Here is a 23586-nt window from a genome sequence, read left to right on the forward strand (position 1 = left end):
CTACTTGTGAAATTTTGGAGGGGTATATCGTTACGCTAGTATGTACTTTATGATCCCATATATGTACCTAATGGGTATATGATATACTTCCATTTACAAAACCATATGTACTTTTTTTGTCACGTATCCTTACTTCTAGTGTGATTTGGGTAATGGGTACACGTTGAGTTATTGTGGATACGAACAAAAATAGTTTGTATACCAAGTGTAAAAATTTGTGGAGACGTGCCTTCCGGCTCTTTGTTGGTATTTCCAAATGTTGAATGCTTGCCCCTTTGACATAGTAAATGCATTTTCGTCTGCATCCACTCTTCAAATGGTAAAACTGATTATAGACTAACAATGGAGATGATGAGATGACAAAACAGAGGAGTGTTGTAACTGAGCAATGGCAAGATTGAGCTTTCCATAGTCAAATGGCAAATCTAAGATCCGCGTTGGTCATAGTTGCAGGAACGATAAAAACCATTTGGGTGATGGGTACATGTCGAGCTAGTGTGGAACGGCGTGTGATCGATTATCGGGGCAGAGGAGGTCGGCCGGCTACGCATATATTTGCGAGATTTGGGGGTGAGATTGGGTTGTTGGAAATTTGGAATGGGGCCGAGCAAAAAAAAAACCCTCGTTTTTAAAAAACGCCTTTGGACTTGGGTTCATGCGGATTGCCGATTCTCATGTCGGAAATCATGCGCGCGTGCGCGTGATCCCCTGGAAAACTGGGCTGCGTTGGCTTGCCCCCTTGCCTGCTCCTGCTTTCCGTGTATCTATCGACCCGATCGTTCATCTCGTGACCACGATTTGTGGCGATGGGAATGCCTCGTATATCATCTTTGCTCGCTGCTGGACACGCACGGCGCGGAGCAACTGAACAAGACGATCGAATAGGTGACGCGGGGCGGACGTGGATGTACCTAGGCGTTGGTACTTGTTGCCTATGTCGTCTAGGCCAGGCAGACAAGATCGCGCGATCTCGGCCAACATTCTTCGGCGTCAGTGCGGTGGGTTCACGTCTAATCCAAGCTTTGATTACCATGAAGGTAGCCCTCAACTTCACGAACGGCGTCTGCTGGGAAGAGCGACGTGTTCAGATTCAGTCCCTTCAAATGCTTCCGCGCGTACAGACAAGGTGTAAACAAGGAGGAATAATATCTTGTACGTACCTTATCCTTGTCGCAGACTCGAGCTGTGTAGCTGTAGACGCACATGTGACGGGGAACCACGTCGGCAACCATGTGTCAGCTCAACTTGAGATACACGATAAATACCACGGCTGAGCTCAGGGTACCCCTTGTTATTCAAGAGAAAAGGAGCAGACCACTTGCAAAATTCGAGCCCATTTGGAGAAGATGTTGTTGGGAAAACTGAACCCACGTACGAGTATGTTGGGAAAACTGAACCCACTAGCGAAGAGAACCGGCTTCAGTACACCTCCTCCCAACCTTCAGATAAATGCAGGTAAAAAAAAACCTTAAGATAAATGCGGTAAAAGCATATACAAGTATACAACCATAGCAAGTCAGCAAGTAGTAGCTGTCCGGCTCAGTATCCCATTTGAGCAAAACTGAGCCCACTTTGGAAAACAACCACCTTCATTACACGTTCTCCCAACTCCCAACCTTCAGATAACTGCTGTAAAATTTTACAACCACAGCAAGTAGCCAAGTAGCAGCTCTCGGGCTCAACAACCCCAAAGTTTGCAACCGCAAATCGCATCTTGCATCTTATTTGGTTGGCCGGTAACCTGTGTCAGGCCAGCAAGGCCCCAAGCAGTGTAAACCAATTCGCACGGCAGAGATTAAACCTATTCTAGCAACATGGTGCTCCACAGGCCACGCCAATTTACACGACAAACAAGGTGAGCGCCCCGTGCCTGGCTTACTTAAGCAACAACGTTGGCCAGGGCGTCAGCCACTTGCTGCGGGGTGGGCATCGCGGGAATCGCTCCTCTTTCTGTCACGGTGAGAGCTCCACAGATGTTTGCAAACTTCAGGGCTTCTCTCAGCCGAGCTTCATCCTGTTCAGGCCAGCAACAGCAAAGTAAGCAGAGCAATCAATCACACAGCCACCTTTCCGACTGGTGTTGCAGTTGCAGAGTTGCAGAGAGGTAATAGTAGTAGGTTAGCTTGAAAATTAGTGCCATCACAAGAACATGAATTATACTTGTTTTTTGTATTATTTAGACTGTGATACATATGGGGTGCTGCTGAATAGTTCCCAAAACTTCAGATTTACACATTTACGGTGGATGCATGGAATAGGGCACATTCTTTCCTAGACTTCGCGGAGATGGTCATGTGTGTTGTAGCTTCATTTATTAACCTATCATGTCCACGCATGATACAAGATTACAAATACTTGCAAATAAGTGTGTCTACGAAATAACGTGTTGGCCAAGCAAGGGGTTAATGAAACCAAAAAATCCAAGAGAATAGTATTAGAGAAATGATCATGCTGTCCATATTGTTGATAGCTCAGCCAGTAAGGAATGGTAGTTATTATGCATTTTAACCACACACACATTGGAGATATAAATGAGAGCAAACAACAGAAAGCATCTTTAATGTGGAGTGCTCGCTTTATGTTTTAGAACAAGTTGCATAGAGTGTGCCTTATAATTGGAAATGGAGGGATTATGTACCAGGAAAATCAATAGCACAGTATTAATGATTTTAATGCTATTTTAGAGCGAACTATTTTATTGGAAGATCAAATTGACGCTGTTATTCCAGATATTTGTGGTATGACAATGTTATGACCGGTATTAGTTATGTTAGGAGGGGGCCCAACCATGGGCCCAACTAGGGGCTTAGCCCATTATCAGTTTAGGGTTTAGCTCTTTATATATCAGATGTAACGATGCAAAACAAGCAAGCAATAATCAGATTCATTATTGCCGACTCCCTGAGGAGTCGGTCTTCCAAACCTAGCCGCCGCCTTCCTCTTCTCCGCGCGCACGACGGCGCCCAGCCGCCGGCGTCCGCCGCCTCGTCCGCACACCGCTTCCTCCTTCCCCTACAAACTACGTCCTAGGCCCGGTAGAGCTGTTGGTTCTACCAATTTGGTATCAGCTAGCTCGGCTGCGATCATGTCGTCTCCGCCGCCCACCACCACATCGTCCGCGCCTCCGCCCGTTCCATCGGCCGCCGCCACCACGGCGGGTTCTCCAGCGGCCACCACGACGGCGGGCTCCGCCGCGCCGGCGCCCGTCCTCTACACGCCCGAGCACATGAGCGGGGTCGTCAACGACCTCGTCACCGCGGTTCAAGGCATCCGCCTCTTCTTGATCGGCTCCCAGGGGCCCCCGACGCCGCCGCAGCCGGCCATCTTCTCCGTGCCGGCGCCCGCACCATGGGTTCCGTCCTTCACGGGCGTCCCGCTGCAGCCTCCGCCGGCGCCGGCCCAGCCCTGGCCGCAGTGGCCACCGTCCGCCCCCGCCAGCCCAAGCGCCGCAGCAACGGGGGGCGTCCCCATCCACCAGATCCGCTTTCCCCCGTCGCCGTCTCCGCTGCCGGCGTGGCTCGCCGCATCGTCGACTCAGCCGGTCTCCACCACCGTTACCGACCCGCCGATGCCGTCCCTCCCGGGCACCGCCCCCGGGGGGTATGCACGCCCCCATGAGGCGCGCCCCGACGCGCACGGCCCCGGCGGGGTGACACAGCCACCGCCCCGCTACACCAAGGTCGACTTCGCCACCTACGATGGGTCGGAGGACCCCCTGAACTGGCTTAGCCAGTGCGAGCAGTTCTTCCGCGGGCAGCGCACCCTGGCATCGGAGCGCACCTGGCTTGCCTCCTATCACCTCCGGGCGCCGCCCGAACGTGGTACTACTCCCTCGAGCAAGACGAGGGCGGCATGCCTCCTCGGGACCGTTTTCGGGAGCTATGCCTCCTTCGCTTCGGTCCGCCGATCCGTGGGAGCCGCCTCGCGGAGCCGGGCGCCTCCCTTCACGTCCACGGTGCGGGACTTCGCCGATCGCTTCGGGCACTCGCTCGCCACGTTCCGGGTGTCACGGGGCAACAGCCGCGCGGAGCTCTTCGTCGGCGGACTCCCGGATCACATACGAGTGGACGTGGAACTCCAGGCCCCCCACGACCTGCAGACGGCGATGCACTACGCTCGGGCGTACGAGCGTCGGGCCCAGGCGCTGCAGCCGCCTCCCCCGAGTCGCGGTCCCCGGCCACCCGCCCGCCCCCCGCCGGCCGCAGCGCCGGCCACGCGGCCAGCACCGGCCGCTCCCGCAGCGACGCAGCGTACCTTTCGGCGCCTCGCCCCGGCGGAGCGGTTGGAGAGCCGTCGCCTCGGCTCCGTGCTTTAACTCGCGACGAGCCCTACGCGCGGGTCACATCTGCCCGCGCCTCTTCTACTTGGAGACGGTAGACGACGGCGACGCGGACACAGGCGTCGACACAGCGACGGACACCGCCCTCGACACCGCACCGGTGATACGTCTCCAACGTATCTATAATTTCTTATGTTCCATGCCACATTATTGATGATATCTACATGTTTTATGCATACTTTATGTCATATTTATGCGTTTTCCGGAACTAACCTATTGACGAGATGCCGAAGTGCCGGCTCCTATTTTCTGCTGTTTTTGGTTTCAGAAATCCTAGTAAGGAAATATTCTCGGAATCGGACGAAATCAACGCCCAGTACCCTATTTTCACCTGAAGCTTCCAGAACACCCGAGGGCCACCAGAGGGGGGCCACAGGGGCCCCACACACTAAGGCGGCGCGGCCTGAGGGGGGGCGCGCCGGCCTGGTGTCTGGCCCCACCAGGGCCCCTCCGAGGCTCCCCTTTCGCCTATATAAGCTCCCTGACCTAAAACCCCGAGAGGAATAAGCCACGGTACGAGAAAAGTTCCAGAGCCGCCGCCATCGCGAAGCCAAGATCTGGGGGACAGGAGTCTCTGTTCCGGCACGCCGCCGGACGGGGAAGTGCCCCCGAAGGCTTCTCCATCGACACCACCGCCATCTTCATCACCGCTGCTTGTCTCCCATGAGGAGGAGTAGTTCTCCATCGAGGCTCGAGGGCTGTACCGGTAGCTATGTGGTTAATCTCTCTCCTATGTACTTCAATACAATAATCTCATGAGCTGCCTTACATGATTGAGATTCATATGATGATGCTTGTAATCTAGATGTCATTATGCTAGTCAAGTGGGTTTTACTTACGTGATCTCCGGAGACTCCTTGTCCCACGTGTGTAAAGGTGACAAGTGTGTGCACCGTGTGGGTCTCTTAGGCTATATTTCACGGAATACTTATTCACCGTTATGAATGGCATAGTGAAGTGCTTATTTATATCCCTTTATGATTGCAATGTGCTTTGTATCGCTACTAGTCTATGTGCTACTCATGTGATGTTATTAAAGTAGTATATTCCTCCTGCATGATGTAATGGTGACAGTGTGTGCATTGTGTAGTTCTTGTCGTAGATTATGATCATAATCTCTTGTAGGTTATGGAGTTGATTATCGCTATGATAGTATTGATGTGATCTATGCCTCCTTCATAGTGTGATGGTGACCAGTGTGCATGCTATGTTAGTACTTGGTCTATTTTGCAAAGATCTATTATGCTCTAAGGTTACTTAAACATGAATATCGAATGTTGTGGAGCTTGTTAACTCCGGCATTGAGGGTTCGTGTAATCCTACACAATCAGTGGTGTTCATCATCCAACAAGAGTATATGTAGCACAAAGGAAAGATAACTTATTTATTATGTGATCAATGTTGAGAGTGTCCACTAGTGAAAGTATGATCCCTAGACCTTGTTTCCACCACAAAGAATTGCTTCCTACGCCGACAAGCTATTTTCTCGGCGCCGCTTGTTTACTCGTTTTACCGCATCTTTACTTTCTCGCAATATTACCACCATCTATACCACCTGTGTTTTACTATCTCTTCGCCGAACTAGTGCACCTATACATCCGACAAGTGTATTAGGTGTGTTGGGGACACAAGAGACTTCTTGTATCGTGATTGCGGTGGTTGCTTGAGAGGGATATCTTTGACCTCTTCCTCCCTGAGTTCGATAAACCTTGGGTGATCCACTTAAGGGAAAACTTGCTGCTGTTCTACAAACCTCTCGCTCTTGGAGGCCCAACACCGTCTACAAGAATAGAAGCACCCGTAGACATCAAGCTATTTTTCAGGCGCCGTTGCTCGGGAGGAAAGGTAAAAGGTACTCACACTCCGGATCTCGGCTACTAAGCTATTTTCCGGCGCCGTTGTAAGTACTCGAAGCTATTTCCTTTAGATCCCGCAATTGCATCTTTTGGTTTCTTGTTTACACTAGTTAGGCATAATGGAAAGTAACAATGAGCTTCTTATTCTATTTCCTGAGTTAAGACATGGATTGTTTGTTGCGAAAATTAAAAAACCTATGGAATCTTATTGGCATGCTAGTAGCAATGATATTAGTATGAACGCTTTGAACACCATTGTTGTTAATGATATGGAAAATTCTAAGCTTGGGGAAGCTGGTTTTGATGAGCATGATATTTTTAGTCCCCCAAGCATTGAGGAGAAAATTTTCTTTGATGATACTTTGCCTCCTATTTATGATGATTATAATGATAGTGGTCTTTTGGTGCCGCCTACTATGGAGAGTAAATTTTATTATGATTATACTATGCCTCCTACACTTGATGAGAATAATAATGATAGCTACTTTGTTGAATTTGCTCCCACTACAACTAATAAAATTGATTATGCTTATGTGGAGAGTAATAATTTTATGCATGTGGCTCATGACAAGAATGTTTCATGTGATAGTTATATTGTTGAATTTGTTCATGATGCTACTGAAAGTTATTATGAGAGAGGGAAACATGGTTATATGCATCTTAATAATATTAAGTTTCCCCTCTTTATGTTGAGAATCTTGAAATTGCGCTTGTGTTGCTTTTCTATGCTTACCACTTTGTTCTTCATGAACTTGTTTATTTACAAGATTCCTATGCATAGGAAGCATAACAACAACAACAACAACAACCAAGCCTTTCAGTCCCAAACAAGTTGGGGTAGGCTAGAGTTGAAACCCATAAGATCTCGAAACCAAGTCATGGTTCCGGAACGTGGATAGCTAACTTCCACGCACCCCTATCCATGGCTAAATCTTTGTCGATATTCCAAACCTTCGGGTCTCTCTTAACGGACTCCTCCCATGTCAAGTTTGGTCTACCACGACCCCTCTTAACATTCTCATCACTCTTTATCCGTCCGCTATGCACCTGGCGCTTACGGAGGCCTCCGTTGGATATGTCCAAACCATCTGTGACGATGTTGGACCAGCTTCTCTTCAATCGGTGCTACCCCAACTCTCTCCCGTATATCGTCATTCCGTACCCGATCCTTTCTTGTGTGGCCACATATCCATCTCAACATGCGCATCTCTGCTACACTTAGCTGTTGGATATGTCGTCTCTTCGTTGGCCAACACTCGGCGCCATACAACATCGCGAGTCGGATAGCTGTCCTATAAAACCCGCCTTTTAGCTTTTGTGGCACTCTCTTGTCACGAGTACGCCCGAAGCTTGGCGCCACTTCATCCAACCAGCCTTGATTCGGTGGCCCACATCTTCATCGATATCGCCATCCTTCTCGCAACATGGACCCCAAATATCGAAAAGTGTCTCTCTCCGGTACCACCCGCCCATCAAGGCTAACCTCTCCCTCCTCGTGCCTAGTAGAACTGAAACCGCACCTCATGTATTCGGCTTTAGTTCTACTAAGCCTAAAACCTTTCGATTCGAGAGTTCGCCTCCACAACTCTAACTTTCTATTAACCCCCGTTCGGCTATCATCGACTAGCACCACATCATCCGCAAAGAGCATACACCATGGGATGTCTCCTTGTATATCCCTTGTGACCTCATCCATCACCAAATCAAAAAGATAAGGGCTCAAAGCTGACCCTTGGTGTAGCCCTATTCTAATTGGAAAGTCATCAGTGTCGCCATCGCTTGTTCGAACACTTGTCACAACATTATCATACATATCCTTGATGAGGGTAATGTACTTTATTGGGACTTTGTGTTTCTCCAAGGCCCACCACATGACATTCCGGGGTATCTTATCATAGGCCTTCTCCAAATCAATGAACACCATATGAAGGTCCTTCTTTTGCTCCCCGTATCTCTCCATCAGTCTGTCGTACCAAGAAGATGGCTTCCATGGTAGACCTCCCGTGCATGAAACCAAATTGGTTTTTGGTCACGTTTGTCAACCTTCTTAAGCGGTGCTCAATGACTCTCTCCCATAGCTTCATAGTATGGCTCATCAGCTTGATTCCACGGTAGTTAGTACAACTTTGAACATCCCCCTTGTTCTTGAAGATTGGTACTAAAATACTCCGCCTCCATTCTTCGGGCATCTTGTTTGACCGAAAAATGAGGTTGAAAAGCTTAGTTAGCCATACTATCGCTACGTCCCCAAGGCCTCTCCACGCCTCGATGGGGATACCATCGGGACCCATCGCCTTGCCGCCTTTCATCCTCCTTAACGCCTCCTTAACCTCGGACTCCCGGATACGTCGCACAAAGCACATGCTCGGTATCATCAAAGGAGTCGTCTAGCTCAATGGTAGAGCTCTCGGCCTCTCCATTGTAAAGGTTGTCAAAGTACTCCCGCCATCTACGCTTGATCGCCTCATCCTTCACAAGAAGCTGATCATCTCCGTCCTTGATGCATTTGACTTCGTTGACATCCCTCGTCTTCCTCTCCCTAAACTTGGCCATCTTATAGATGTCCCTTTCGCCTTCCTTCGTGTTTAAACGTTGGTACAGGTCCTCATACGCCCGACCCCTTGCTTCACTCACCGCCCGCTTTGCAGCCTTCTTCGCCACCTTGTACTTCTCCATGTTAGCCGCACTCCTGTCCGGATATAGGCATCCGAAACAGTCCTTTTTCTCCCTAATAACCTTCGGACCTCATCGTTCCACCACCAGGTATCCTTAACTTCCCTTCTACTTCCCTTAGTCACCCCAAACTCCTCTACGGCGACCTTCCGCAAGCGGGTCGCCATACTCGTCCATATCATGTTTGCATCGCCTCCTTCCTCCCAAGGGCCCTCCTTAATAACCCTCTCCCCGAAAGCTCGGGATGCCTCACCCTTGAGCTTCCACCACTTTGTTCTAGCGACTTTGGCGCGCTTACCCCGCCGGACACGGATCCTAAAGCGAAAGTCGGCAACCACCGGCTTATGTTGAGGGACAACACTCTCTCCGAGTATCACCTTACAATCAATGCGGACGCGTCTCGTCTTCTCTTCTAGAGAGGACAAAATCAATCCGGCTAGAGTGTAGGCCACTACCGAACGTCACTAGATGGGATTCTCTCTTCCTAAAGAGGGTGTTAGCTACGACCATGTCATAGGCTAGAGCGAAGCTCGGGACATCTTCTCCTTCTTGGTTCCTGATGCCATGGCCAAAGCCCCCATGCACCCTTTCAAAACCTGTGTTAGATGTACCCACATGGCCATTGAGGTCTCCTCCTATGAAGAGCTTCTCACCAATAGGTACCACTCCTAACCAAGTCCTCCAGGCCTTCCCGAACTCCCTCTTGGTGCTCTCATTGTGGCCTACTTGTGGGGCATACGCGCCGATAACATTGAGGACTAAGTCCCCAACAACCAGGCTTGACAAGGATCATTCGGTCCCCTTGCCTCTTGACATCCACAACTCCATCCCCGAGGCTCTTATTGACCAAGATGCCTACTCCATTTTTGTTTGAAGTTGTCCCCGTGTACCACAACTTGAAACCGGTATCATCCACCTCCTTCGCCTTCTCGTCCCTTCCATTTGGTCTCTTGGACACATAGGACATCAACACGCCTCCTCACCGCTGTATCAACTAACTCCCGTAACTTACCCGTCAGGGACCCTACGTTCCAGCTACCTAAGCGTATCCTCCTAGGCTCGGCTAACTTCCTTACCCTCCGCACTCGTCGAGTCTAATGCGGAGACCCTTGCTCATTTTTCACTACACCGGGGCGTCGGTGCAGCGCGCCACTAAGGATGCGGCGACCCGACCCTTGTCTCAACATAGCCGGTCCCAAGCCCGGGTAAAGGAGGAGGGTTGTGATAGGCGAGGCGAGCCAACGTAAAAAACCCAGCCACTCTTATGGAGATGAAACCCAAAGGAACCTCGTTGGGGCGTAACCCTCTTAGCGACGCGCCACATCGGAACCCGGGTGACTTAAATTTGTTTTGAATTTGCCTCTTGATGCTCTCTTTTGCTTCAAATACTATTTCTTGCGAGTGCATCATTAAAACTGCTGAGCCCATCTTAATGGCTATAAAGAAAGAACTTCTTGGGAGATAACCCATGTGTTTATTTTACTACAGCAATTTTTGTTTTGTTGAGTCTTGGAAGTTGTTTACTACTGTAGCAACCTCTCTTTATCATGTTTTTGTGCCAAGTAAAGTCTCTATAGTAAAGTTGATGCTAGATTTGGATTGCTGCGCAGAAACAGCATTGATGTCTGTCACGAATTTGAGCAGAAGTCTCTGTAAAAAAATCAAAAAAATCTGCAAACTTACGTGTGTGATCCTCAGATATGTACGCAACTTTCATTAGTTTTGAGTTTTTCCGTTTGAGCAAGTTAAGTGCCCCTTTCAGGTTCGTCTTCACGGACTGTTCTGTTTTTGACAGATTCTGCCTTTTATTTCGCATTGCCGCTTTTGTTAAGTTGAATGAGTTACTTTGTTCCATTAGCTTTCGAAGTTTTGTGCAATGTCCGGAAGTGTTAAGAATGATTGTGTCACCTCTCGAACATGTGAATTTTGATTATGCACTAACCCTCTAATGAGTTTGCTTGAAGTTTGGTGTGGAGGAAGTTTTCAAGGGTCAATAGAAGGGGGTGATATAATGTGATCGAGAAGAGTGAAAGGTCTAAGCTTGGGGATGCCCCGGTGGTTCATCCCCGCATATTTTAAGAAGACTCAAGCATCTAAGCTTGGGGATGCCCAAGGCATCCCCTTCTTCATCGACAACTTATCAGGTCACTTCTAGTGAAACTATATTTTTATTCCATCACATCTTATGTACTTTACTTGGAGCGTCTGTTTGTTTTTGTTTCTGTTTTTGTTTGAATAAATGCTTGTGTGGAAGAGAGACATGCTCCGCTGGTTCATATGAACACATGTGTTCTTAGCTTTTAATGTTCATGGCGAAGGTTGAAACTGCTTCTTTAATTGTTATATGGTTGGAAACGGGAAATACTACATGTAGTAATTGGTAAAATGTCTTGGATAATGTGATACTTGGCAATTTTTGTGCTCATGTTTAAGCTCTTGCATCATATACTTTGCACCTATTAATGAAGAAATACATAGAGCTCGCTAAAATTTGGTTTGCATATTTGGTCTCTCTAAAGTCTAGATAATTTCTAGTATTGAGTTTTGAACAACAAGGAAGACGGTGTAGAGTCTTATAATGTTTACAATATGTCTTTTATGTGAGTTTTGTCGCACCGGTTCATCCTTGTGTTTGTTTCAAATAACCTTGCTAGCCTAAACCTTGTATCGAGAGGGAATACTTCTCATGCATCCAAAATCCTTGAGCCAACCACTATGCCATTTGTGTCCACCATACCTACCTACTACATGGTATTTCTCCGCCATTCCAAAGTAAATTGCTTGAGTGCTACCTTTAAATTTCCATCATTCGCCTTTGCAATATATAGCTCATGGGACAAAATAGCCTTAAAAACTATTGTGGTATTGAATATGTACTTATGCACTTTATCTCTTATTAAGTTGCTTGTTGTGCGATAACCATGCTTCGGGGACGCCATCAACTCTTTGTTGAATATCATGTGAGTTGCTATGCATGTCTGTCTTGTCTGAAGTAAGAGAGATCTACCACCTTAATGGTTAGAGCATGCATATTGTTAGAGAAGAACATTGGGCCGCTAACTAAAGCCATGAATCATGGTGGAAGTTTCAGTTTTGGACATATATCCTCATTCTCATATGAGAACACTAATTGTTGCCACATGCTTATGCATTAAAGAGGAGTCCATTATCCGTTGTCCATGTTGTCCCGGTATGGATGTCTAAGTTGAGAATAATCAAAAGCGAGAAATCCAAAATGCGAGCTTTCTCCTTAGACCTTTGTACAGGCGGCATGGAGGTACCCCTTTGTGACACTTGGTTAAAACATGTGTATTGCGATGATCCAGGTAGTCCAAGCTAATTAGGACAAGGTGCGGGCACTATTAGTATACTATGCATGAGGCTTGCAACTTGTAAGATATAATTTACATAATACATATGCTTTATTACTACCGTTGACAAAATTGTTTCATGTTTTCAAAATAAAAGCTCTAGCACAAATATAGCAATCGATGCTTTCCTCTTTGAAGGACCTTTCATTTACTTTTATGTTGAGTCAGTTCACCTATCTCTCTCCACCTCAAGAAGCAAACACTTGTGTGAACTGTGCATTGATTCCTACATACTTGCATATTGCACTTGTTATATTACTTTACATTGACAATATCCATGAGATATACATGTTACAAGTTGAAAGCAACCGCTGAAACTTAATCTTCCTTTATGTTACTTCAATACCTTTTACTTTGAATTATTGCCTTATGAGTTAACTCCTATGCAAGACTTATTGATGCTTGTCTTGAAGTACTATTCATGAAAAGTCTTTGCTTTATGATTCATTTGTTTACTCATGTCATTACCATTGTTTTGATCGCTGCATTCATTAAATATGCTTACAATAGTATGATCAAGGTTATGATGGTATGTCACTTAAGAAATTATCATTGTTATCGTTTACCTACTCGAGGGCGAGTAGGAACTAAGCTTGGGGATGCTGATACGTCTCCAACGTATCTATAATTTCTTATGTTCCATGCCACATTATTGATGATATCTACATGTTTTATGCATACTTTATGTCATATTTATGCGTTTTCCGGAACTAACCTATTGACGAGATGCCGAAGTGCCGGTTCCGTTTTCTGTTGTTTTTGGTTTCGAAATCCTAGCAAGGAAATATTCTCGGAATCGGACGAAATCAACGCCCGGTACCCTATTTTCACCCGAAGCTTCCGGAACACCGAGGGCCACCGGAGGGGGCCACGAGGGCCCCACACACTAAGGCGGCGCGGCTCGAGGGCGCCGGCACGGTGTCCGGCCCCACCGAGGCCCTCCGAGGCTGCCCTTTCGCCTATATAAGGTCCCTGACCTAAAACCTCTAGAGGAATAAGCCACGGTACGAGAAAAGTTCCAGAGCCGCCGCCATCGCGAAGCCAAGATCTGGGGGACAGGAGTCTCTGTTCCGGCACGCCGCCGGGACGGGGAAGTGCCCCCGGAAGGCTTCTCCATCGACACCACCGCCATCTTCATCACCGCTGCTGTCTCCCATGAGGAGGGAGTAGTTCTCCATCGAGGCTCCATTGAGATTCATATGATGATGCTTGTAATCTAGATGTCATTATGCTAGTCAAGTGGGTTTTACTTATGTGATCTCCGGAGACTCCTTGTCCCACGTGTGTAAAGGTGACAGTGTGTGAACCGTGTGGGTCTCTTAGGCTATATTTCGCAGAATACTTATTCACTGTTATAAATGGCATAGTGAAGTGCTTATTTATATCCCTTTATGATTGCAATGTGCTTTGTATCGCTACTAGTCTATGTGCTACTCATGTGATGTTATTAAAGTAGTCTATTCCTCCTGCATGATGTAATGGTGACAGTGTGTGCATTGTGTAGTTCTTGTTGTAGATTATGATCATAATCTCTTGTAGGTTATGGAGTTGATTATCGCTATGATAGTATTGATGTGATCTATGCCTCCTTCATAGTGTGATGGTGACAGTGTGCATGCTATGTTAGTACTTGGTCTATTTTGCAAAGATCTATTATGCTCTAAGGTTACTTAAACATGAATATCGAATGTTGTGGAGCTTGTTAACTCCGGCATTGAGGGTTCGTGTAATCCTACACAATTAGTGGTGTTCATCATCCAACAAGAGTATATGTAGCACAGAGGAAAGATAACTTATTTATTATGTGATCAATGTTGAGAGTGTCCACTAGTGAAAGTATGATCCCTAGGCCTTGTTTCCACCACAAAGAATTGCTTCCTACGCCGACAAGCTATTTTCACGGCGCCGCTTGTTTCTTGTTTTACTTGCATCTTTACTTTACTGCAATATTACCACCATCTATACTACCTGTGTTTTACTATCTCTTCGCCGAACTAGTGCACCTATACATCCGACAAGTGTATTAGGTGTGTTGGGGACACAAGAGACTTCTTGTATCGTGATTGCGGGGTTGCTTGAGAGGGATATCTTTGACCTCTTCCTCCCTGAGTTCGATAAACCTTGGGTGATCCACTTAAGAGAAAACTTGCTGCTGTTCTACAAACCTCTGCTCTTGGAGGCCCAACACTGTCTACAAGAATAGAAGCACCCGTAGACATCAACCGGCCACGGCGTGCGTGGTCTCGCTCCATGCGTTGGCAGGCATCCGCAACGAGCAGACGATGCTCCTGCCAGTGAAGATACACGGCGAGCAACTGGTGGCCCTCCTCGACACCGGCTCCACACATAACTCCCTGCCGGAGGCCACCATGCGTCGTTTGGGCCTCCAGCCGACCGGCGGCGATCACCTCCGCGTCACGCGTGGCCAACGGCGACCGCCTTCGGCCGCCATGGCGTGGCGCGACAGGTGCCGCTCTCCATCGGCAACGAGCACTTCACCATCGCGTGCGCCGGCATCGACTTGGGCCGCTCGACTTCATCCTCGGCGTGGACTTCTTGCGGCCCCTCGGTCCCATACTATGGGACTTCGCCGCCTTGACGATGACTTTACGGCGCCGGGGCCGCCGCGTCTGTTGGACGGGCATTGGGGGCGCCGCCCCGGCCCCGCAGCTCCAGCTCACCACGGCCGACATCGCTTCCGAGCACCCTCTGTTGGCCCACCTCCTGCAGCAGCACGGCGACCTTTTCGACGAGCCGCAAGGCCTGCCGCCTCCTCGGGTGTACGATCACCGTATCCACCTCGCCCCGGACACGGCGCCGGTGGCCGTGCGGCCTTACCGCTACCCCCAGCTGCAGAAGGACGAGCTCGAGCGACAGTGCGCCCTCATGCTCGCCGCGGGCGTCATCCGGATCTCTACGTCGCCATTCTCGGCGCCGGTGCTTCTCGTCCGCAAAACGGATGGTACATGGTGCTTACGCATCGACTACCGCGCCCTCAACGCGCTCACGGCCGAAGGACAAGTTCCCCATCCCGGTGGTCGACGAGCTCTTCGATGAGCTCCATGGGGCTCGCTTCTTCACCAAGCTCGACTTACGGTCGGGCTACCACCGAGTGCGCATGCACCGGACGACATCGCCAAGACGGCGTTCGGACCCATCATGGCCACTTCGAGTTCGTGGCGATGCCCTTCGGCCTCACCAACGCGCCGGCAACATTCCGGGCCCTGATGAACGATGTACTCCGCCCCTATTTACGTCGGTTTGTGCTCGTTTTCTTTGACGATATTTTGATCTACAGCGCCTCGTGGGCGGAGCACCTACAACACGTCGCCATCGTCTTCAACGAGCTTCGAGCGCATCATCTTCACCTTAAGCGCTCGAAGTGCTCGTTCGGGACGACATCGGTCGCCTATCTCGGCCACGCCATCTCCGCCGAGGGGGTAGCCATGGACGCCGACAAGGTGGCGGCCGTCGCTGCGTGGCCGCCTCCTCGTTCGCCGCGCGCTCTCCGCGGCTTCCTGGGTCTCGCCGGATATCACGGAAATTCATCCGGGACTTCGGCATCATCGCGACACCTCTCACACGGCTTACGCGCCGCGACGCCTTCGCTCGGGATGACGAGGCCACCGCCGCGTTCGAGGCCACGAAGGGGGCCCTCACGACGGGCCCCGTTCTCCGGATGCCGGACTTCGCGCGGCTGTTCATCGTCGGCCGCGACGCCTCCGGCGTGGGGTTCGATGCCGTGCTTCACCGGGCGATGGGCCGCTTGCCTACTTCGGCGAGGCCCTTCGCCGCGCGCCATCTCAAGCTTGCGGCGTATGAGCGAGGAGCTCATTGGCTTGGTGCGGGCGCGTGCGCCATTGGCGTCCCTACCTTTGGGGCGCTCGTTCCGGATTCGCACGGACCATTACGGCCTCAAGTACTTGTTGGATCGAGAGGCTCTCGGCCGTTCCGCAGACACCGGTGGATCGGCAAGGCTGTTCGGCTTTGATTTCACCGTCGAGTACCGGCGGGGCGCCTCAACACCGTCGCCGACGCTCTCTCTCGCCGCGACGCCGTCGACGAGGACGGCGCGCACCGAGGGGATGGCATTGTGCATCCGTTCGGGCCCCTCCTTCGCCCTCTTCGACACCATCCGCCGAGCCTGCGCGGCGGCGCCGACGCCCGGCTTCTACGGCGACAGAACCGGAGGCAGGCGAGTTGGAGGCACCATGGCGTTTGGCGGAAGGGCTACTCTTGCATGGGCGCCGGATCTTTGTGCCCGACCACGACGATCTTCGACAGCAGGTGCTCCTGCTGGCCCACTCGTCTGGTCATGAGGGTGTCCAGAAGACCCTTCACCGTCTCCGCGCCGACTTCTACATCCCTGGGGATCGGGCCTTGGTCTAGGATTGGGTGCGCTCTTGCGAGATATGCCAGCGCAACAAGACGGAGACGCGCTGCGACCGGCGAGGATCGTTGCGGCCGTTGGAGGTGCCCTCCAGTGTCCGGGCCGACATCTCCATGGACTTCATTGAGGGCCTCCCAAGGTGGGCGGCAAGTCCGTCATCCTCACGGTGGTCGACCGCTTCTCCAAGTATGCACACTTCATCGCGCTTGGGCACCCGTACACCGCCGCATCCGTTGCTCGTGCTTTCTTCGACGGCATCGTCCGCCTCCACGGTTTTCCCACGTCGATCGTCAGTGATCGGGATCCGGTGTTCACGGGGCACGTCTGGCGTGACCTTTTCCAGATGGCGGGCGTGAAGCTCCGTTTCAGCACGGCATTCCATCCTCAGACGGACGGCCAGTCCGAGGTGGTTAACAAAGTGATCGCCATGTACTTACGCTGTGTTACAAGTGATCGTCCTCGCGCATGGGTGGATTGGCTCGCTTGGGCGGAATATTGCTACAACACCTCCTACCACTCCGCCCTGCGTGCCACGCCATTTGAGGTGGTCTATGGTCGGCCTCCACCGCCTATCTTGCCGGTCGATCCCGCAACCGCTCGGACGGAGGCTGCGGGGGAGCTTCTCCGCAACCGCGACGAGATGCTTGGCCGAGGTGCGGCAACGTCTCGTTCGGGCTCGGCGAGCTCGACAAGCACTACTACGACGGTCATCATCGCGAGGTGACCTATGCGGTGGGCGACTGGGTGTGGCTGCGCCTTCTTCATCGATCCACCCAGTCCCTCGACCCGCATGCAAGGCGCAAGCTTGGACCTCGCTACGCTGGCCCCTTCGTCATCTTGGAGCGCGTGGGCACACTTGCATATCGCCTTCGGTACCGCCGGAGGGTTCCCGCATCCATGATGTCTTTCATGTGGGTCTGCTGAAGCCTTGCGCGGGGAGCCGCCGGCGGCTCACCACGGCATTACCGCCGATCGCCGATGGTCGTCTTCTTCGAGTCCGGCGAAGGTGTTACGTGCTCGGCTCCGTCGCGGCATTTGGTACTTGCCGGTGCGGTGGGAAGGCCTTCGGAGGAGGAGGCTACTTGGGAGAAGCGCGAGGAGTTCAGCCGGCACTACTCCCGACTACCGGCTCGAGGACGAGCTGTTTGCACGAGCGGGGAGAGATGTTATGACCGGTATTAGTTATGTTAGGAGGGGCCCAACCATGGGCCCAACTAGGGGCTTAGCCCATTATCGGTTTAGGGTTTAGCTCTTTATATATCAGATGTAACGATGCAAAACAAGCAAGCAATAATCAGATTCATTATTGCCGACTCCCTGAGGAGTCGGTCTTCCAAACCTAGCCGCCGCCTTCCTCTTCTCCGCGCGCACGACGGCGCCCAGCCGCCGGCGTCCGCCGCCTCGTCCGCACACCGCTTCCTCCTTCCCCTACAAACTACGTCCTAGGCCCGGTAGAGCTGTTGGTTCTACCAGACAATTAATTTTATAATGAAAGTTTATCATATTCACGTTATTTCCATTAAGGAATTCCAATTTTCATTTATGCCACATATGAGTAATTTGTCCGTCGGATGTTTTGGACAGTTTCTCGAGACAACACCGGTTGTTTAAAATCCTCAACAAGGAAATTTTCTAGAAAAATGTGACAGCTAATTTGAACAGAAAGTTTTGTGTACATAAATGTATCAGCTATTGAAATATATTCATTCATCATTCAATTAGTAGGAGTGCACATTCTTGGTTTCAGGATTGCAAAGCCTTCAACAAAAACATTTAAGAATGTCAGCTTTGTGGTTGCCTGCAGCTGCTCGGCCCTCACTAATATGGACGACTAGGCTATCAGTGCTAGCGGTTTATGTGGACAACAAAGAAGATGGCGGGTTGTAGGGCTTGGATGCAGAGGATAAAACAATAACCTGAGCTCGCCCACATGCATTTGCTGAGGCTTGTCCTCAGTCATGATGAGTCTCTGAACTCGAGTACTTGGAATGTAAAGCTAATTCTTTTCTTAGCATTACCTAAGACCCAAACTGGACAGAGTTGGGCTCAGACTTCAAGAACTCACAAACTGAACTCTTTCTGAATTACTCATTCTTTTCGAGCTCAACTCTTCGTCCGTCACTAACTCGAAAGTGTTCCCTACATTGGTGTTCCTAACATGTCTGCCTTCCTAGACTCAAACTGCAGCACCAGTCGCACTCCTCATGCTGCACCCCTATTGCTACCTCAGTACGCCAATGCAAATGTCCTTCTAGAACTTCGGCCCAAACCGCTTGTATAACTTCCCACAAAAGGAGTCCATAACATTTAGCATATTGTGAATCCCCTTCTCGATAAGGTAATCAAAACTACAAGTTTGGATACTGTGCAGATATCAAAACTATATATCACTTCTTCATTTGGAAATCATTGCATACTTCCATCTACAATGATATTCAGGAAGAGTTGTGTGTGCTTCATTGAGCGCACTCTACTACTCTACAGGCTGAAAAAGAAAACAAAAGGAATATACTTCCATTTCTGCCAGTACTAGTCATACCTGAAGGATTGAAAAATCCACAGCTAGCTTAGATAATATTCCAGCAACAAAGGCATCCCCAGCACCAGTGGTGTCAACAGCAGTTACCTTTAATCCACCAACTTTCCCACTAAACTCCTGTTGTTTCACAAGAGAACAATATTTCATAAAGTTATATAGACTTAGTTACACAAGACCAGTATGGCTGTGTGCATCAAACCAATGCAGAGGCAGGAGGTCATCCTCCTTTTCAGAAAAAAAAAAGTTACACAAGACCAGTAAGTGACTGCATGAAAAAGTGAAGGACGTTGTCATCTCCACCCTACAGGTCTGAACATGCTCACAACAGGTAAATTGTTACACTACTTGAGGACAAGAAAAGTCTCCAAAGGACAATTGGCTATCATGCTAGCACTACTAGGCTACACAACTCGGGTTTTCCTCCTCCCTTCTGCTACAAGAGTCAAGAGCGAAATCCATCTTATGCTCTACATCACGTATTTCTGTACTTCAGAAATATTTTTAAATGCTGCATGACTTCTACAATAGTCAAGTATGGTCGAGGAGATGCTACAAAAAGTCCGTCTGCATTTCAGCAATCACTTACCAACACAAGTACAGGTTATTGCAGACTTGCAACAACTGACGGACTTATATGCAGGTCACAGATAAACATTACCTTAGAATAATATCTACAGCCATCTGGACCTTCAGTGACAAGAAGCAACTTTGTGTTCGGATGGATAAGTTTCTCAACAACAGAATCATCATATGGATCCTCCCCATTCGTCAAAAAGGAAATCTCCTCTGCACTGACCTATTCTCAAAGCAGGTGAATAATCAAGACAGTAAGCCTTTGGCGAACAAAAATAACTTGCAGGCTGCTGCTTGTTAGTTGTTACCTTGATAAGATCAGCAGTGTCCCATATGCTCAGGATACCATCTCTAGCATCATCAGCTGATGACCACAATGGGAGCCTCAAATTCGGATCATATGAAATTAGAACCCCAGCATCTTTAGCAGCTTTTGAAGCTGCAATATGTGCAGTTTTACATGGCTCGGTTATCAGACTTATTGATCCATGATGGAAGATTTTTGCCTAGCATAGTTGCCATGATAAAGTTTAAGTTCAGCTTTGTGACAAACATATTACATGATTAAATAACACCATGGTAGTAGAGAAGCATCGCTGCCATAACACCATGCAATATTCCTACCTTCCTGATAAGGTCAAGGTCAAGCTCTTTTTCTTCAAGCAGCATGTCTGCACTTGGATTGCGGTAAAACATAAATTCGCGTTCACCGTCACTTCGAAGTGTCACAAATGCCAAAGCTGTTCTAGCATGAGTATCGAACAGCAATCCTTGATTGTTCACGTTATTCTCCTTCAGCATATCAGATAGCATGTATCCAAATTCATCATCACCAACCTGCACGTGTTCACTGTTAAATACAGGACCTGAGAAAAAACATGTACACAAAGGAATGCATTGTGAAGTGCATGCTGCATACAATATGGAATTAATGATATTGAGCACACCACACTTTAGGTCTCTAGATATAAAAATCATCTCATTTACCAAACAATTAATACAAATCATCTTCCTGAAAGATCCTAAACATGGAAATCTTCCTTGAGGATCACCAAACTTGCAGTTATCTCGGATCAAGCATCGATATATGCAAACATGGAACCGGCTTCTTGGCACTTGTGGCACTTTCATCGATCTCTCAATCTCCGTAGAGTAGAGAGGTGAGGTGATGTTGTACTCATAGGCAAGGTTCAAGGTGTGTACTACCAAAATGTACGGTAAATTGGCACAGACTGATCTGCATGTACTTTCCTTTTCCAGGTTTCAGCTAAAGTGTATTTACACGCGCTTGATTCTTACTCTTGTATTACAGCCTGCAGAAATAGGAAGAAGAAAAATATAAATTACCTTCCCAATGAATGCTGATGACCCACCAAGACGAGCTATTCCAACTGCAACGTTGGCAGGTGCACCCCCTGGAGCCTTCTTGAAGGCAGGTGCATCTGCCAATGATACGCCACTGACAGTTGGGACGAAGTCGATCAGTAATTCCCCAAAACACACCACCTGTGGAGAATCGCTCGTTCCAGGGGCGCCATCACTGTTTATTGCTTTGGTACGAACTATTGGTTGAAAATATAATCAAAGAGGAATGATATCAAATTATATGGCCTTGACAGCAGCATATATTAAAAACAGCACAATTTATCAAAAAAAAACATTATCTAGGAAACCAATCAAATCAAAATAAAGAAAAAGTTAAATCTGAGCAACCAACCACGATCATTGCACTTGGAACCCACTTCAGTCCACAGAGACCTCCTGAATTATAACTACAAGCCAACAGATCTTGGTTTTAAGTTTGAGAAAACTACAGGACCATCAGCATTCATTGGGAAGGACTTGCCTAACAGAATATACATGTCAAACCCATTCGGACTGTACAAATCATTTACATTAAACAAACCGGCCTACTTTCCAGTCTTCCCTCTCCAGAAATTTCTTTTCCATCATGCATACAACACCTGACACAGATCACGGCGCATGCTTCCCGACCATGCCAGCGACACTGTTTTCCTCAACACAACAACTTCCAAATATAGGACAAAACAAAATGAAGGATTCAGCCATCCATGCCTCGCAGGTTAGGTAGGCATACCCAGTTGTGCATCTCTTTGCCTCTCGGACGGTTGACACGATAACGCTAGTAGCCTAGTACCCTACTCCAGGTTCACTGAGACCAACCGAACTGCTTCAATCGCACAATTAAAGTCTGTGTCCGGAGAGTCCATTTCACAAGGGGGGAAAAGCATGTGTCGGACAGACCTAAACCTGCATTTGAACTACACATCAACGGGCATGAAATCCGCCTGAATATTGACCCCAATCATTGGCAGGCAGCAACAACTACCTGTAACCGTATGGGTACCATACGCTGGTAACGGAAAGCATATATAGAAGCTATAGCGCGTGCATCCAGCAGAGTAGGATACCTGCGGATGCCCGCTGCGGCGCGGGCGCGGCGGAGGCGAGGGATCGGAAGGCGCGCCTGCCGCAGACGCGGGGCGTCGCGGAGGAGGGGAGGCAGCGGCCCGCGGCGCAGGGCGGCGACGCCGCGCGGAGAGCCATGGCGGGCGCGGCCTCGTGGGAGCGGGCGGCACCGACCGGCGACGGGCGATCGAGCGTGTCGCGCGCGGCGGGCGGAGCGCCGGAGGAGAGCGGCGGAGGAGGCGAGGCGAGCGAGCGGCTCTGCCTCCCGGGGGGATTGATTTGGTTTTTGCTGCTGCGCTGGCGACTGCCGACTGGGGTGGCCAGGCCAGCTTGGAGAAGGGGACAGAGGGTGTTTCCGCGAGACAAGGGAGGGCATCCTTGCCGTCCGATGCCCAACGGACGGCGCGCGATTAACAACGCAGCTCGCTCGCGGTAAATGGTGAAAATGCTACAATTCCTCCAAAAGTTACCGTTGGATACCGGGCTAGGAATGCAACCATTTTACGACAATCGTTTCTTGGGGTGTAAATCAACGCTGAAAAACTACATCTAGGGTAAATCATAAATAGACCAGATCAAATCTGATTTTGGTCGTATCATATCGTTTACTATGTCTGTTCCTCAAATTCAAACTATAACGAATATTTGTGGGTTGCGGATTCAAATATAGATATACAGAACATCGAATTCAAATCGAAAACGTACGGACTAATCGAAAACAAAAATAACTATATAAATACTCTCATGACAGAAAACTATAGTTCTAGCAATAGGGATTTAACTAAAATAAAGACATGATTTAGGCTAAAACCAAAACGTTGACAAGATAAACTAAATAGTTGAAACATCACTCTAACTGTGGAAGAAATTTAGAGCTATATATTCTCACCAATGAAATCAATAAGTTAACACCTGCTAACTCTATGATACTGGCATTAGTTTCTAGCCCCGAAATTCAGATTATCTAGTTTAAAACATTAGGATAATCCTAATAAATTTTTAGATAATGCGCATCCATGTGCTATTTGCTATAGTATATCCGACCGCTATTTTGGAATCGGCATCCTTATCCATCAGACTCTATAAACAAATTCACTGCAGAAATTATCATATTAGTTTAGAACCCTAGCTACATCTGTGAGTTGCGCCCTTGTATTTTTTTTTTGTCGGCCCAAAAATTGACTTCACCTCGACCAATGTCTTCACTTCTCTAGTCTTTATTTTTTGTGTTCTCATTGACATATGGAATATTGTTCATTTGCTTCGTATTTCCCTTTTTTTCTTTTTTTCCCTTTCATCTTCCCCGTGTCGTGTTGCCTCTTGATGTTGTTCTCATCCTACTTTGGAAAGTAGAACCGCTCGACTGGCCTACATGTAGCGACCCGATGGCACCAGGGAGGATCATGTATCATGTT

At 48.9% G+C, this 23586-nt stretch overlaps 1 protein-coding gene across 1 annotated transcript; it reads right to left on the reverse strand.

Moving 5' to 3' along the window:
• Window positions 1-1699: 1699 nt before the first annotated feature.
• Window positions 1700-22309, reverse strand: LOC124685429 (probable fructokinase-6, chloroplastic). Its single transcript, XM_047219780.1, has 7 exons — window positions 22174-22309; window positions 21089-21303; window positions 20366-20578; window positions 20050-20247; window positions 19827-19964; window positions 19169-19285; window positions 1700-2014 (listed from the first exon to the last, which is right to left on the reverse strand). Exons 1-7 carry the CDS (start codon window positions 22307-22309, stop codon window positions 1880-1882), a joined length of 1152 nt encoding a protein of 383 aa, XP_047075736.1. The 3' UTR covers window positions 1700-1879.
• Window positions 22310-23586: the final 1277 nt, after the last annotated feature.

The sequence above is a fragment of the Lolium rigidum genome, chromosome 1 (assembly GCF_022539505.1).
Source record: "Lolium rigidum isolate FL_2022 chromosome 1, APGP_CSIRO_Lrig_0.1, whole genome shotgun sequence".
NCBI lineage: Eukaryota > Viridiplantae > Streptophyta > Magnoliopsida > Poales > Poaceae > Lolium > Lolium rigidum.